The sequence below is a fragment of the Mauremys reevesii genome, linkage group 1 (genome assembly GCF_016161935.1).
Source record: "Mauremys reevesii isolate NIE-2019 linkage group 1, ASM1616193v1, whole genome shotgun sequence".
In the NCBI taxonomy this organism is placed as follows: Eukaryota; Metazoa; Chordata; order Testudines; family Geoemydidae; genus Mauremys; species Mauremys reevesii.
Window position 1 is genome coordinate 145,451,843 of NC_052623.1, and position 14,902 is coordinate 145,466,744.

The window sequence follows — 14,902 nt, forward strand, 5'->3', positions numbered from 1 at the left end:
CACCGGCAAAGCCCTCGCACAAGCCGCATCCTGAGAGAGCGGCAGAGCCAGACGGGGGGAGACCCACGCTCGCACTCACTCGCGGCCAGACAGGGCGGGTGGAGGAACCGCCTAGACGTTTCTGGCTCCTGCCTTCTCCAGCGAGCGACTCCCCCGCTGCATGTGTTGGCCAAGCTAAAGGATCGCGTGATACCAATGAAATACACAAAACTGTATCTCTGTGCTGATCCTGTGTCGGAAACAATGGGACCCGCGGCCGCCGGCGTGGGGCCCAGCCCCCAAAACGTGCTGCTAAGTGGATTTTTGGAGCGGTGAGGCTGGAAACTTTCCGGAGGAGCGTGAATGTACCAGTGACATGCCTGGCTCCCTCCTTCCCTGAGCGCCTGAGGATTTTCTGATTGGCAGCTTGTCCCTCGGAGGCTCGCGGCGGCGCTGTCATGGGGCTGACATAAAGCGGTATCATCAGGTCCTCTTCTTTCAAAGTGGGTGGTGGGGGGAGTCCTCCGCCTCCATTGACTACACAGTTCTTCTTAGTCGTCTTGATTGCAGCCGAGCCGCTGTGACTTCCTTCTTCCAGCCAAGTTCCCCGCCCGCCGCGCCAGCTGCGGGAGGCGGCCAGCCAGGCAGCCCACCCGCTCCCGCGGCGGCCCCCTCCGGCAGCCGGGACTTTAGGAGCCGCGGCTGAAGATGGGGCGGGGAGGCACCGGGGCCAGCCGCCGGCTGCCCTGAGGACTGGCTGCTCGTTTTCTGGGCGGGAGGCAGAAGAGGGCGGGGGTGGGGGCCGCCAGCTGACCAACTTGCGGTGGGAAAGCGAGGAAGGCAACTGGCCCCGCGCTCCACGCGTGGCCACCCCCAGCCCCTCCGTGTCACGGGGCGCTGGTGTGATTCCCTCGCAAGCGGCGATTCCCTTCCGACCAGCGCGTGTGCCAGGGGGTGGGGGACATTCAGCACCGCCCGGCTCACACAGGGGAGCTACAACCGAGCAGCCGCAGCCCCCCGCCCCCCTGCCCCGGATCCGGCGTGTGCTGTGCGGGGTGTGTGTGCGGGGGGCTGTTGTTGTTGTTGTTGCTGCCAGCACGCCTCCCCTAGCCGCTCGCCCCATGAGGGGGAGTGGGCGCTCCGCTCTCCGCGCTGCCGGCGCGGGCTTGGAGCTGAGGCGGCGATCAGCGGCCAGCCCCCGCCTCCCCGACCAACTCGGCTGCGCTCTGGCGGCAGGCGCGGCGGGCTCGGGGCTTCTGGCGCTCGCCCGTGCTGCCCTTCGCCGCCCCAGCCCCGCTGCCCTTGGCTGTCTGCTCCCCAGAGCCGGCTGGCGGGGGCGAGTCAGACCATGAGGCGCTGGGAAACTCCTCTAGGGCACAGCCGCGTTCCGGGAGGGAAAGAGCCTTAGCAGCCCCCCACCGTCCCCCCTTAGCAGCGCACACACCCACCGAGCGCCGCGGCCGGATTTTTCTTTTTTTGTTGTTGCCCGGGTGTATTTCAGGCCGGTGGGGCAGCTCCCGTCTGCCTGGGCTCCCCCGATGGTTTTGCCTCGGCTGCGGGAGAGCTTCAGATCGCACCTCGCCCTCCTGAGCTCCCTCTGCACTAGGATGTTGCGGCAGGTTTTGCACAGGGGGCTGAGGACGTCTTTTTCTAGACTCGGCCACTTCATTGCCAGTCACCCGGTGTTCTTCGCCTCCGCACCTGTGCTGCTCTCGATTTTGCTGGGCGCCAGCTTCAGCAGGTACCAGATCGAGGAGAGCGTGGAGTATCTCCTGGCCCCCAAACACAGCCTGGCCAAGATCGAGAGGAACCTGGTCAACAGCCTTTTCCCGGTCAACCGCTCCAAACACCGGCTCTACTCTGACCTGCAGACCCCTGGGAGGTACGGCAGGGTCATCATCACATCCTTCAGGAAGGCAAACATGCTGGACCAACATCATACTGATCTGATCTTAAAGGTAAACCTCTGCTGTATTCCCAGTTATTCACCTCCTCCGCACCTCATCTCTCTGGGGGGAAAAAAAGGGAAATCGAAAAATAGATATCAGACTTCAGCTAGCTGATACGTAGCTGAATGTATGAATATAATATATCGTATATCTTACCTCACTCACGCGCGGATCGGGGCTCTCGGGCCTCCATATCGCGCGCACCGCTGCCGTGGTGGCGGTGGAGTTCGTCGATAGAATTGTGTTGGGAGATATATATCGGCGTCTAGATGCCGCGCATATATCGATCGAAAAAAATCGCTACTACCGCCGACGCGGCGGTAGTGTAGACGTAGCCTCTCTCCGTCCCACCCCTCTTCTTCGATCCAACCTTCCCCACCCTCCCAATCTGTGTGATAACTCAGGCACAGTCCAGATACACATTTATTGCCTGTTGGGGTACACCCTACCTTCCATAGACACTATGTGTCTTGTGAACACAGCTACTAAGTCACATCCCTGCAACAGTTGGGATGACTACTTATTTTAAAGGAGATGAGAAATCTCCCTTGTTTGTGGATGAAAGAACCTAGACAAAGGTGTGTATTTTTGTAAATAAGGAGGTCAAGGCATTTTGTTAAGTTTTCCAGCACTCTTTATTATTCTTACAGTCATGCCTGTGAGTTAAGTTCACTCTGAATTCAATAACTGGTTTTGAAGTTTGAGCACAAATCTGCAAACTGCTTTGTGGGGGTGGTGTAGTTTGTATGGATTGCCAGGTATGGACTGCCTGTGACTTTTGGGTACAGAATAGCTTGAAACCTCCATTTCATGGTTCTTGGAACCAAATTACATACCAAATTGATTATTTGTAACTGATAGTATTTCCTCCTCCACTCATCCTCACAAACCTTTTTTTTTGTTTGTTTTTTGGTTGTTTTTTTTTTAAGAAAAAACAGCCTGGTTGTAAATTTGAGGCATTGTGCAGTTTGTGATGTACAATCAAGTTACATCAGGTTGCATCTTGTCATATCGTTTATGTTTCATGGAATATGTAATCTGATGTAATGTGACATTTCATAGTACAATTTAGCCTAACATCCGAAATACAAATTTCTTTAATTTCCCTATCTGATCTAGACTGCAATAATTTTGAGTAGATTTTGGGGGACAGGGAGGGAAAGTAGGATGGATGCAAAAATTGGGCCGCAGAAGGGTAGAGTTCCAGAAAGAATGAAGAATCTCTGGAACATTTAGAAATATTCAAGGTGTGGCTCTCAGAGTCTACACACTTTTAGCATTAAACTGTAGGACTGCATGTTAACATTGTTCCCCTGTGGAATGCATAAAGACTGTCAACATTTTCTATTTGCTGAATATCAAACTGTCAAAACACACAAAAGATAATGTTAATGTGAACAGTAGGGAGTGTCTCTCCTAAAATGAGAAAATAAGTAAAAAAATATATTCTGACAGAGTTCTAGGAGAGTTCACTCTTTTCACTAAACTAAATGTGTTTCAGTGATTAATTTTTCTTATTTCAACTATAGCACTATTGCACTGACCCACCCAACTATTTAATATTTTTCCTTTTTGTTTTTGACATATCGACAAACAGCAGTCAGCAAGTAGATTTAATGAATGTAGTCTCAGTAAGTCTAGTAACATTTCAGTGGTAAATAAGAAAACTCCAGAGAAGACAATTTTCATTCCTTCATTTTCCAATTTTTCTGAACTGCATTTGCATCCAGGATGTGCATATTCATTCAGTCACAGATTAAAAATTATAATGGATTTTTCCCCTGAAGTGCTATCTCTAGAGATCTGTAGTTTAATCAATAGATTAGTGACACACAAATAAACGTTACTCTGAATCTTCCACAAGCAAACTTCTGCATTAGATTTATCATATCAGGGGCAAAGCTATAATTTAGAAAGTTCTGTCAGTTTTAAATGCTGCCTCTTTTTTTATAGCTGGAATGTGCCCACAAAATGATTATTTTTCGCTTACCGAGATCATGATTAACCACTCTATTGTCATTTGACTCCATTTACTTATTGTTAATCTGACATCATCAAGCATATAAAATACATTTTTACAGAAAATACAAAATACGTTTGTTCTAATTATTGGTCTGTTTGGGGGCAGACCCAGGCACAGATAGCAGCCTAAAGATGGCTAAGGAGATTGGTTAGGAGCAGTGGGTCTAATCAAAATAGGAGGCGGAGCTCACATCTCTCACTCTTATGTGGTCATGCGGCATTGCATCATCTTGTGGTGACAGAGCGCAGCAAGTGAAAGAGAATGAGAACTAGATGTAGGTTTTTACGCCGTACCTATCACCACTATATCTGAGCACCTAAAGGAACAAGAGCATAAACGTAATCTGAGGGGAGTTCATGTTTCCATGCAGTCCAAAGCCAGCCAAACCAAGTACTGTGACTACATACAGTGTGTGTGGTGGCGAGGTGCTCACCCCACCTGTTTTATAACCGCTGCCACGTAGACATGATCAGGATAGAGAATGTGTTTAGTAATGTCCTGCATTTTAAAAGGTTCAGATATTTCAAAGAGAGAATTTGAACAAATCATTGTGCATTGTCTTTCCTTCTGTAGAGGAGGGGAAGTTAGCCTAGGGACAGAGCTTGCTTTAGAGCAGTGGTTCTCAACCAGAGGTACGTGTACCTCTAGGGGTACACAGATGTCTTCCATACATCAACTCATCTAGATATTTGCCTGGTTTTACAACAGGTTACATAAAAAACACTAGTAAAGTCAGTACAAACTAGAATTTCACACAGACAAAATGAGAAAGTAAACAATTTTTCAGTAATAGTGTGCTGTGACACTTTTGTATTTTTATGTCTAATTTTGTAAGCAAGTAGTTTTTAAGTGAGGTGAAAGTTGGGGTACTCAAGACTCCTGAAAGGGTTACAGTAGTCTGGAAAGGTTGAGAACCGCTGCTTTAGAAGAGGCAGATAGGAGACTTCAGGATGGGACACCTTGTCTTCTCAGATCAGTTACTGATTCTTGGGGTGCTAGTGCTCCCCCACTCACAAAAGGAGAAGAAGGGGAGCTTTTCCCCTGGTTTTAGCAGAAGGATAAGTGTGCTCCCACACAGACACCCTGGTAATGATATGAAGCATTTAGTCTGGTTGGAATCAGAAGAAGGTTGATAGCACTAATAATTACCATCTAACAGCTGTTTGGTGGCCTATCTAAAATGGTTTGGTGGTCTGTGTCCAGGTCCCAATGGACAGATGTCCACATCAGGGAAGAGGGGAAGGAGTAACTATCTTCACAATAGGCACTGAAGGACACCTTGTTGGCAGTCTGGGAAATGAAGTATGAAATGGAGAATAGACTGGAGTCTGAATCACCCTGTCACCGGACCGTTCAGACAATGTTGCCAAACCTAGAGATGCATCCCCCCATCCCCAATGGGCATGTTGAGTGTTAGTGTGGTGTAGGTGCTCACGCCTCAGAGCCAAGTACTGCTGAATATAGAAGCTGCTACACATTTACTAGCAGTTTTGTGATGACAACTAGTGCATTCTAGAGAATCAGGCCATCTTGCCCTGTATTATAGCCTGGCTTGGACACAATGCTGATTACCCTTTTCCTATTTAAGAGGAAGCCTCCATCCACTGTTCTCCTAACTCCCTTCACCAATGCACAAATCAGTCCTAAACACACTGCTTGTTGCCTCCCCAAACTAGCACAGAAATTACAAAGTAGCAACAAAATAGCTTTACGGGCCTGTGACATTCATGAATTGTCTCGTCCCTCTCACATCACATTGAGATAGAGGAATAATGGTAGTAGGGCAGCACAGGAATTTTATACTTCCATTGCCTATGCTGTGCCTGTTCAATAGGGCATTGGCATCCTGCATTGTCAGTCCAGATCCTTTTTCTCGACAAAATTCACTATTTTGTGGAGAGGAGAGAGAAATATAATAAAAATATAACCAAAGATATTGTTTTCACATCTGCACCTCAACACACACCTGCAAGAAGAAAAAATTATTGGACATTTGGTCCAGGTAATCATCCAAAAGTTCAGAGATCTTATGCAAAACTTCTCCCATTCTCTTTAGTCTAGAAATGAAGCTGAAAATATTGCAAGGGCTTCTTCTATTTTAGTATTTTATTTCCACTTGCAGAGGGAACCAGGAAAATTAAAGGCACACAAAATCTGCAAAAAACACTAGTCAGGCACTTTAAAGAAAAAAGTTTGATTTAGATTCAGCTGGAGTTCGGGTCTTTTGTTTGAACCTCTTTGCTCAACCCTAGTCACAGTGAGCCCACTGTACTGCACATTGATTTTAATTTAATCTTTGTTTCTACTCTATCTCTATTATATTTATAAGAATACAGTATTTTTGTTAAATTTAAAGTGGCTTAAAGTTAAGGTAAAAGAGTAATAAACTCTAACATGCCTTATAGCACAAAACAATTTTATATTCACAGTTGTGTATATACAGATATAGAAATGTTGAGTTTGAGAACTACACTAACCTCACATTTTTAGCAGCAATGTTTATTTACCCCTTCTTTCACATAGCCTGCCATAGTGAGAGAGAGAGAGAGATATTTAAATAAGTATCTAGATATAGGTGGAGGTAAAAATTGGGATAAAATCTTTAATTCTGAAATTCATAGTTCCTACTTATTAATAAACAGATTAATTGCAGGGGGTTTGTACCATTGTACTCCCCATTGTTATTTGGTTGTTGTTTCTTTAATAGGTTGTTACTTAATTATTTCATATGTCAGTAAACATTGCATCTGCATATGGTAGACAATATTTTCTACGATTTCCTCATTCACATTCTGGATGAATAGTTTCTACAGATGGTGAAACTCATGGGGAAAATAATTCTGTTACGCTCCCATGTCTGCGTTATCTATAATCATTATCTTATAGATATACTGCATATATAGGAAATCATTTTCAAAAGTCAGTGGGGGTTGCTGGTTGCTCAGCACTTCTGAAAATAAGGCCGCTAGGATTTTGGAGCGTAATTTTAGGTACCCATTTTTGACATCTTAGCCACCTCTTAGCTGTAGTTAGTTACTTTTACTAACACAAACACATACAGACGTACAAGAAATATAGTCATATGACACTGCATAGGTATGTATATAGCAAATTTTAACTATTTTGCTCAAAAGTTGAAAAACAGTTCTAGCCATGGACACACTGTAGTGAGTTGAAAATAAAGGGCCAAATCATGCCTTCAGGAAAAGGCTGCAGAAAGAAGGAAAGAATCCTAATGTAAGAGGAAAATGTATGAAAGCAGTGGAAGTGCAAGACATTTGTCATAACAATGTCATGAGGTTAAAATGTGCCTTATGCAAAAACAGAGTGGAATTAAGATGTGCAGGTAAGATCTGGGCACAGCCAGGTGAGAAAGAAAAAGAAATAGGAACATGGTGCAAGAACAGCATGGAAATACAAGTGCAGAAACATCAATGTCAGCATTAACTTACAGTGACTTCTGAGTGTGAAAAGAACGAGGACTACTTGTGGCACCTTAGAGACTAACAAATTTATTTGAGCATAAGCTTTTGTGGGCTAAAACCCACTTCATCGGATGCATGCAGTGGAAAATACAGTAGGAAGATATATATATACACAGAGGACATGAAAAAATGGGTGTTGCCTTACTAACTATAACGAGAATAATCTGTTAAGGTGGGCTATTATCAGCAGGAGAAAAAAAACTTTTGTAGTGATAATCAGAATGGCCCATTTACAACAGTTGACAAGAAAGTGTGAGTAACAGTAGGGGAAAAAATTAGCATGGGGAAATAGGTTTTACTTTGTATCAGAAGCAGATCTGTCTGTACTAGGAACCATAAAGTTCCCTGCTGCCTTTAATTCACAAAGACCTCTAATTTACTCCTACATGTGTGCCCCAGTATCCCCTTCTCCCAACACTTAACAATAGCTCCTCCAGCTACTCTTGGCCTTAAAGAGGTCCCCTCTGCACTTCTCCTTTGGACCTTTTGATGATTTTCAACAGCAGCCACTTATCCCTTCCATGGGATGGCAAACATCATGGCACAACTTCAACAGCATGATGCCTCAGGAACTGAGTGGCTTCAAAGGCACAGAACTTTGAGTAATGCTCCTCTTCCAGCGGAGGAGATGACATGGACCAAAGTTTGAATTAAAATGATCATTGATGACTTTACAGCTTTCCCAAACAGAAAGACAGTTTTATTTGGGCACTTGCCATATATGAAGGCACATACCAAGTTGCCAGCCTACCTTAATAATGACTCAAGAATTAGAATGAGAAGTGGGGGTGGGGACCTAAATCTTCCCATCTGAGTGTTAAAACTGCAGCATTTTATCTTAGCTGCAGCACAAATGTTCTTCTTTCAGATGCTCCAAACAGGGATCTACCTTGGCTCTGCCCCATGTGCCTGTTGGAGCAACAGGATCTGAAACAGGGTAACCAAAATGAAGTGTGTTCAGCTCAGTGTAGCACACATTCAAACTGAATTGTCATGACATTAGTTGAAATGAAGACCATATTGGGTACAAAAGCGTTTTTCCTTAGATTAGAAAAGAAAATGATGCATAGCAGTCTCCTTAGATGTGGAGCCACTAGGAAAATGGATGGAAATATGTATAGTGGAAAAGCACATATTCCTGCTAATACTCAGTTCTTAATGCAAATACTAGTAACTTAAGTAACTTTCTGTATTTTGAAAATCACTGAAGGATTTTAATTACATTGAAAATTGTTTAGTAGTTTGGGACAAATAGTCTGTTCCCCCCCATGTTTTGTGCAGATTACAAATACTGCTGGTGAAAACATGACTTACACCTCTACCCCGATATAACGCTGTCCTCAGAAACCAAAAAATCTTACCACATTATAGGTGAAACCGTGTTATAGCGAACTTGCTTTGATCTGCCGGAATGTGCAGCCCTCCCCTCCCCGCGAGCGTTATATCGGGGTAGAGGTGTATTTAATTAATTGTAATGTCTCATTCAGAGACTTTACAGTCTGGGTGAATATATATAGTCCAGTATCCCATCCTATTTGTTTATTACATATTCTCAAGTTACAGGTGAATTGCCTTTTAGTCTTTAGTGGTTCCCAATGAACTGTTATGGTCTGTTGGTTTCATCCATCTGCTTTGTATGCAGGTTACAAATGCATGCTGGAAGTTCTTGTGCAAGACACTGCTTTCCATCACAGTGGAATCAGGGGTTCTCAACCTGGAGGTCGGGACCCCTCAGGGGGGTCACGAGGTCATAACATGGGGGGGTCACGAGCTGTCAACCTCCACCCCAAACCTCACTTGCCTCCAGCATTTATAATGGTGTTAAATATATTAAAAAGTGTGTTTAATTTATTGGGGGGGTTGCACTCCTAGGCTTGTGATGTGATAGGGGTCACCAGTAAAGAAGTTTGAGACCCACTGGTGTACACGGTTACTCTAGACACACAAAAGTGAGGCTGAGAGCAGAATCTGGCCCATTATGAAATGTTTATGGCACAGTTATACATCTTTCCCCTTCATCCTTCATGTGTTTATGTGTTTATAATGAAGAACCCTTATTTAAAACATTGCTAAAGATTCAGGGCTCATTTCTGTCCATATTTGTACAATATGCAAGGTATTTCCCCCTGTAAATTAGGAGCGCTGTGTAAATCTGTTCTCTCACTTAACTCGGATGCATTCCTCTTTACTGGGACAATCTTCTGAAAATATTCAATCAAAAAGCACTATGCAAAAATAGATGGAGATCATAGAAGAACAGAAGAACTTTACAGTAGTTTAGTAGACTTTTTTTTCCTCTTTTTCCTTTACATTGGCACAAGTTATCCATAAAAATTACCAACAAAATAAACCAGACAAAGGCAACTTTAATTTAAAATGAAACTATAGGCTTAACTAGTATTGCCAGCCGCAAGCATTCAAAAAAATCATGAGATTGTAAACAATAATACATTTGGAGTTCTTTATTTGCCTTCTGGGTTTTAAGCTTTGCTCCACAGCCAGGAAGGTATACTTTTTTTTTTTTAAATGAAAGTTGAGATGATCAAATAATCAACATGACTTCAGGAGGTTGTGCTTTAAGAGAAACACCAATTAGTGTAAGGTCATCTCCAATACTGACCATCAGATACCCATTGATCTTGGCATTTAGAGACGAAACGAATTACAGTAAAAAATATATTTGTGATATGACCGCAAAGATCAGACTCTCATAACAACATATGTCCCTATATTTGTCAAATTACTCATGTTATAGGAGGAAAATATATCTATCATAGGTCAAGTGACACATAATCCAGTGTGGTGCCATGTATTGTCACCCATAAAATATTACACATCATAATTTGAAAACAAAAACAAATACATTTTTGAAACCCATATGCGGACAGCAAGCTGCAAGCATTGTGTGAATCAGATAAAGTACAGTTCATGCATTACCACTATCCAAATTATGTCTGGCTAGTTTTACACATGCTTAGTTTTAATAATGTGATTCCATTAAAGTCAGAGTCTCTTTAATGGGAGTTGAATTAGGTCTTAAGAGTCGAGTTGATTTTTGGTAACTTATTTGCCTGGAAGTAAATTTATACCAGCCTTAAAACCTGTACCAGATACAGGACTATCTGTGGTTCTTCAGCTGCTTTCCCTGTGCTGTTCAGCCTTGGCTTTGATCACAGTACTATGTTGTATAGCATGGTTTTACAGGATTTCTTGGAATGCATCATTTTGCAAATGAATCAGCAGTTGCAACCCTTTCATCTGGAATATAATTTGTTAATTTTAAAGGGATATTGCTAACTTGACTTATTAAAATATATCTTTTGATAGAGCCCCATTTACATAGTATGTGCAGACTTCTATATCAGAAAGTTCCTTTTTAAAAAAGGGGGGAGAGATTTTTCCTCTTTCTGAGTTGAAAAGCATCTTCTGAATGGGCATAAGAGCAAAAACAAACTCTCCCCTTTCTCCTGAGCATACCCCTGACTGCTGCCTCTTTGCTTTCAATTCCAGCATTGCTGTCACTGATGCTACTGGTTAATGCCCTCTTGCAGTTCCTGGAGAATGACTTCACCATCATCAGAACAGTGAAACTGACTGTAGAGAAAGGTCTTTAGTCTCAGTTTCTCCATTCCTGCACTTGACGCAGATGGGGGGACTGGGAGCCAAACATAACTTTAAACTACCTTTGCATTTCCCATATTTGGAGCTACGCAGGAACCTAGATGATCACAGTGGTCCCTTCTGGCCTTGGAATCTATGAATTCGTGCCCTGCCCAGCCCCTGCCCTAATGTAAGTTATAGCAGCCTTACATTCTGTTTCCCTTTGACCACCTATAGGTCTTGGGGAGCAGAAATGTGGGGGGACTGGCAATGTGAATTTCAGATGACAATGTCCCTTTAAGCAAGAAGACTAGAAGGGTGTCAGTTATTATTAATTCGTGACAGGTGCACTTTCAGGTACAAGAGCAAAACCAGCATGCTATCATGGCTGAAGTGATGCTATACAGTTCCCATGCACAGTGCTTTGCTGCACCAGCTATATACTGGGTTCTGAAGTTACACTGTTAGTTAACTGAGAAACCTGTACGCCAGGACGAACCAGCACCACTTGCCCTTTGAGGATCTAGGATAAAAAATATTTGTGCAGATTATATTCATATTACTTCAGTTCTCCCTTTCTAGGTATAAGACAATTAGGGATGGGAAAACTGATTAGGAATAAATAAGACTATCTGACCCGTCCTTAGTCCGAGCTTCAAATGTCACATCTTTTTAAATCCTTATTGCTCACCATTAAACTACTTTGCAATGTCTAAATGTATGCTAATGCTGTCTCCATTAAACAATAGTCACTGCTGTTCGCTAAACTAAACACTTTTCCAAAGGGATGTCATAATATACCGTGTTCAAATGAAGTTGTGTATAGTGTAATCATTTAAATTAATAGCACCTTTCAGCACAAAGAACTTCACATATTCTATATCCTACGAAACAAAGAGGTTGGATTTCTGCTCTAAATAAAAAATTCAATGCAAATCTGACAATCAGGTTCCTAAAATGCCTTCATATAAGGAGAGCCCTGGAACTACAACTGTCTCTGGGGAAGAGGGCAGCAGCCAACTGACACATAAGCTGATGGATCAGTGTGGAGAGGGAGATATTCTATGATGCTGCTGCACCAAGCCAAACTCTTCCAGAGTGTTCCTTAGTATACACACACAAGCAAGAGTGGTTTAGTTTCTAAGATCTGTTCTGAAAACAGCACATAGAAAACTGCAGGGTAATGAATTTATCTGCTTCCAGGATGAAGGTGTGAGTCGACCTTCTTTATGGCTGAAACAGTGCTCAGTGCATGTAGGGGGTGGGGGGATATGAAGGGAAAGGTGGTTTTATACCACTTTTTCAGCCATCTCTGATTCTAGGCCAGGTAGGGGCCAATTTGGCTCTTGGCACAATTTAGAGCAGCCTCAGTGCTGCTCTAAATTGCACCATCTTGTAACAACCTCCAAGGGCCGTTATACTGTCCAAGGATTGCCAGAGCACAGTGCACTCTGGTTGCTCCCCTTCCTTCCCTGATGCATCCCTGGCACATTCCATATGCTAGCAGAGTGGGGAAGACCAATAGCCATCTCCAGGTTACTTGAGCCTTCTCCTATCCCATCTGTCTGGCTAAGCCAGCATTATAGCCCATTTGCTCAGTACAGCAGAGAAAAGACCATACTACATGATATGATCTGGTCTCTGAATCAGAAATGATGGCTTCCAGGGAACATGAGTATTTCAAATACCATGTTTAGCTACTAGCTTTTTAGTAAAGATAAACAGAATTGTTGGCAGTACAAATTATTTTCTAACCTAAATAAGAGAAGGTTTCAGACATATAAGAAAAGGAAATTCAGCAGAGTTGAGGCAGAATAGGTAAGTAGATACAAAGAGTAAATAACATATATTATATTAAATTATATATAATATATTATTTTAAAAGTTATATCATTGTTTGGGGGGTTAAATTGCAACATCCTACTCTGTGCATCCTTCCGCAAAGATATCAGTTGCTAATCTAATGCAGGCAGCAAATAATTCCATTTAAAAAAAATTTTTATTCTTGTCAGCTACAATAAATGGCATTTGTTTTTACAAACATAGTTGATGGAATATATTTACTGGCTGCTACCAGAAAAACTCTAAACAGATATGTACATTTGATTTCACTAAATCAAGACACTTCCCTAACACCATGAAGTTGAGGGATATATCCTTGAAATAACTGTTGCATTACTTTTCTAACAGAGCAGAAGCCTTTCAACTTGGGACAGTCTCAGAAGACATTCCCTCCTGCATTTTCCTGTGAAGTCTTCTATTTTGTTTTGCAGGACTGTTGTGCAAAAATCTTTAATCACAAATTCCTATTTGTAATCTCTCCATGAGGGAGAATTTAGCCTGCTCACTCTGGTTAACATTATATCCTTCCAATCCTCTGAAGAGGTTTGTTGGTTCATTTCCTTTTCCCAACCTAGCTTCACATTGTCAATATTGCTCTATAATTTTACAGAAAATTAAAGCTACTCAAATGCAAGTGAAACAAGCCACATAATTGCAAGACAAACAAGTTCAATGGGCAGGAATTTTGTATCTTCTTACACATATTGTCTGTATCATCATAAGAATTGGAGACAATTTCAACTAGATTTGTCCCGGTAGTGGACTATGTAAGATAATTACAAGATAATCAGATTGCTGGTAAAATAAATAATACATGGTATGCACATTTTTCTACAAATATGGTGAAATTCTGGCTACCCTGAAGTCAAGGGCTTCCAGTGACTTCCAGAGAGCCAAGATTTCACCCGTGGTGTTTAGACAGCTAATCCATCTCCACCATCAGATCCTGCAAGCTCCATTGTTATTGTGGGTACCTTCTCTCATTTTCTTTTTCAATCACAGTTTTTCTTCTATAGAAAACATGTGCTAAATATTGCCTCAATTCAGTCCCTTCACTGTCAGTATAAACTGAGAATCTCCCACTCCCTTGGGATAGCAGCACATCTAATATAAAGAGGAAGGGATTTTTTTCTTCCCCAGGACAGTGCTCTCTGTCCTGCCAAGCAGCAGGTCAGATTATAATTTCTCATCATTTAAAAAAAATTAGAGACATTTCTAATTCAATCTCTCAACTCATCAGTAAATATGTGCTAATATCCCTGCTTTACAGAGGAGGAAACAAGAGACTTTCCCAACACCAAAGAATCATGAGAACCAAGATCTTTTGATTTACTGCCAAATCCTTGCACCTTACAAGCAAGTCATTGAGCTTTTCCATATGTCAGTTTTTCTGTCTTTAAAGTTGACCTAATGAGAACACTTTGCACCTACAGAGGGCTTTTCCATCTACAGATCTCAAAAATGGCAAATGTGGTCAAGCAAGCATGAGTAGACAGCTTTTATAGGCTATACACACACAAGCACTTAGACTAGATCCTTTTTTTTCTGAGAGGAACTGTACTTGAATGAATGAGACATGAGTCTATAACGGGTAGGCAACCTATGGCACATGTGCCGAAGGCAACACGTGAGCTGATTTTCAGTGACACTCGCACTGCCCGGGTCCTCGCCACTGGTCTGGGGGGCTCTGCATTTAAATTTAATTTTAAATGAAGCTTCTTAAACATTTTAAAAACCTTATTTGTTTTACATACAACAATAGTTTAGTTATATATTATAGACTGATAGAAAGAGCCCTTTGAAAAATGTTAAAATCTATGACTGACACGCGAAACCTTAAATTAGAGTGAATAAATGAAGACTCGGCACATCACTTCTGAAAGGTTGCTGACCCCTGGTCTATAATCTGGTTCTGTTCACAGCTCTGCCACACACCAAGTGATCCTGGTCAACTTAAGTCAGCTTTGTGCCTCGATTAACCCATCTGAAAAATGTCAATAAAGATATTGTTGGTCTCATGCAAG

The 14,902-nt window shown here is 42.4% G+C and overlaps 1 protein-coding gene across 2 annotated transcripts in view; it reads left to right on the forward strand.

Annotated features, from left to right (window-relative positions):
* Positions 1–418: 418 nt before the first annotated feature.
* Positions 419–14,902, forward strand: part of PTCHD1 (patched domain containing 1) — a 47,607-nt gene continuing 33,123 nt past the window's right edge. Inside the window, exons 1-2 of one of the 2 annotated variants that reach the window (XM_039521034.1) lie at positions 419–456; positions 1,634–1,937. In XM_039521034.1, the coding sequence (XP_039376968.1) occupies positions 1,902–1,937 (36 nt within the window). In that variant the 5' untranslated portion in view covers positions 419–456; positions 1,634–1,901. Of the gene's footprint in view, positions 457–1,110; positions 1,938–14,902 lie in introns of those variants that run through there. The other variant, XM_039521033.1, reaches the window with a different exon arrangement.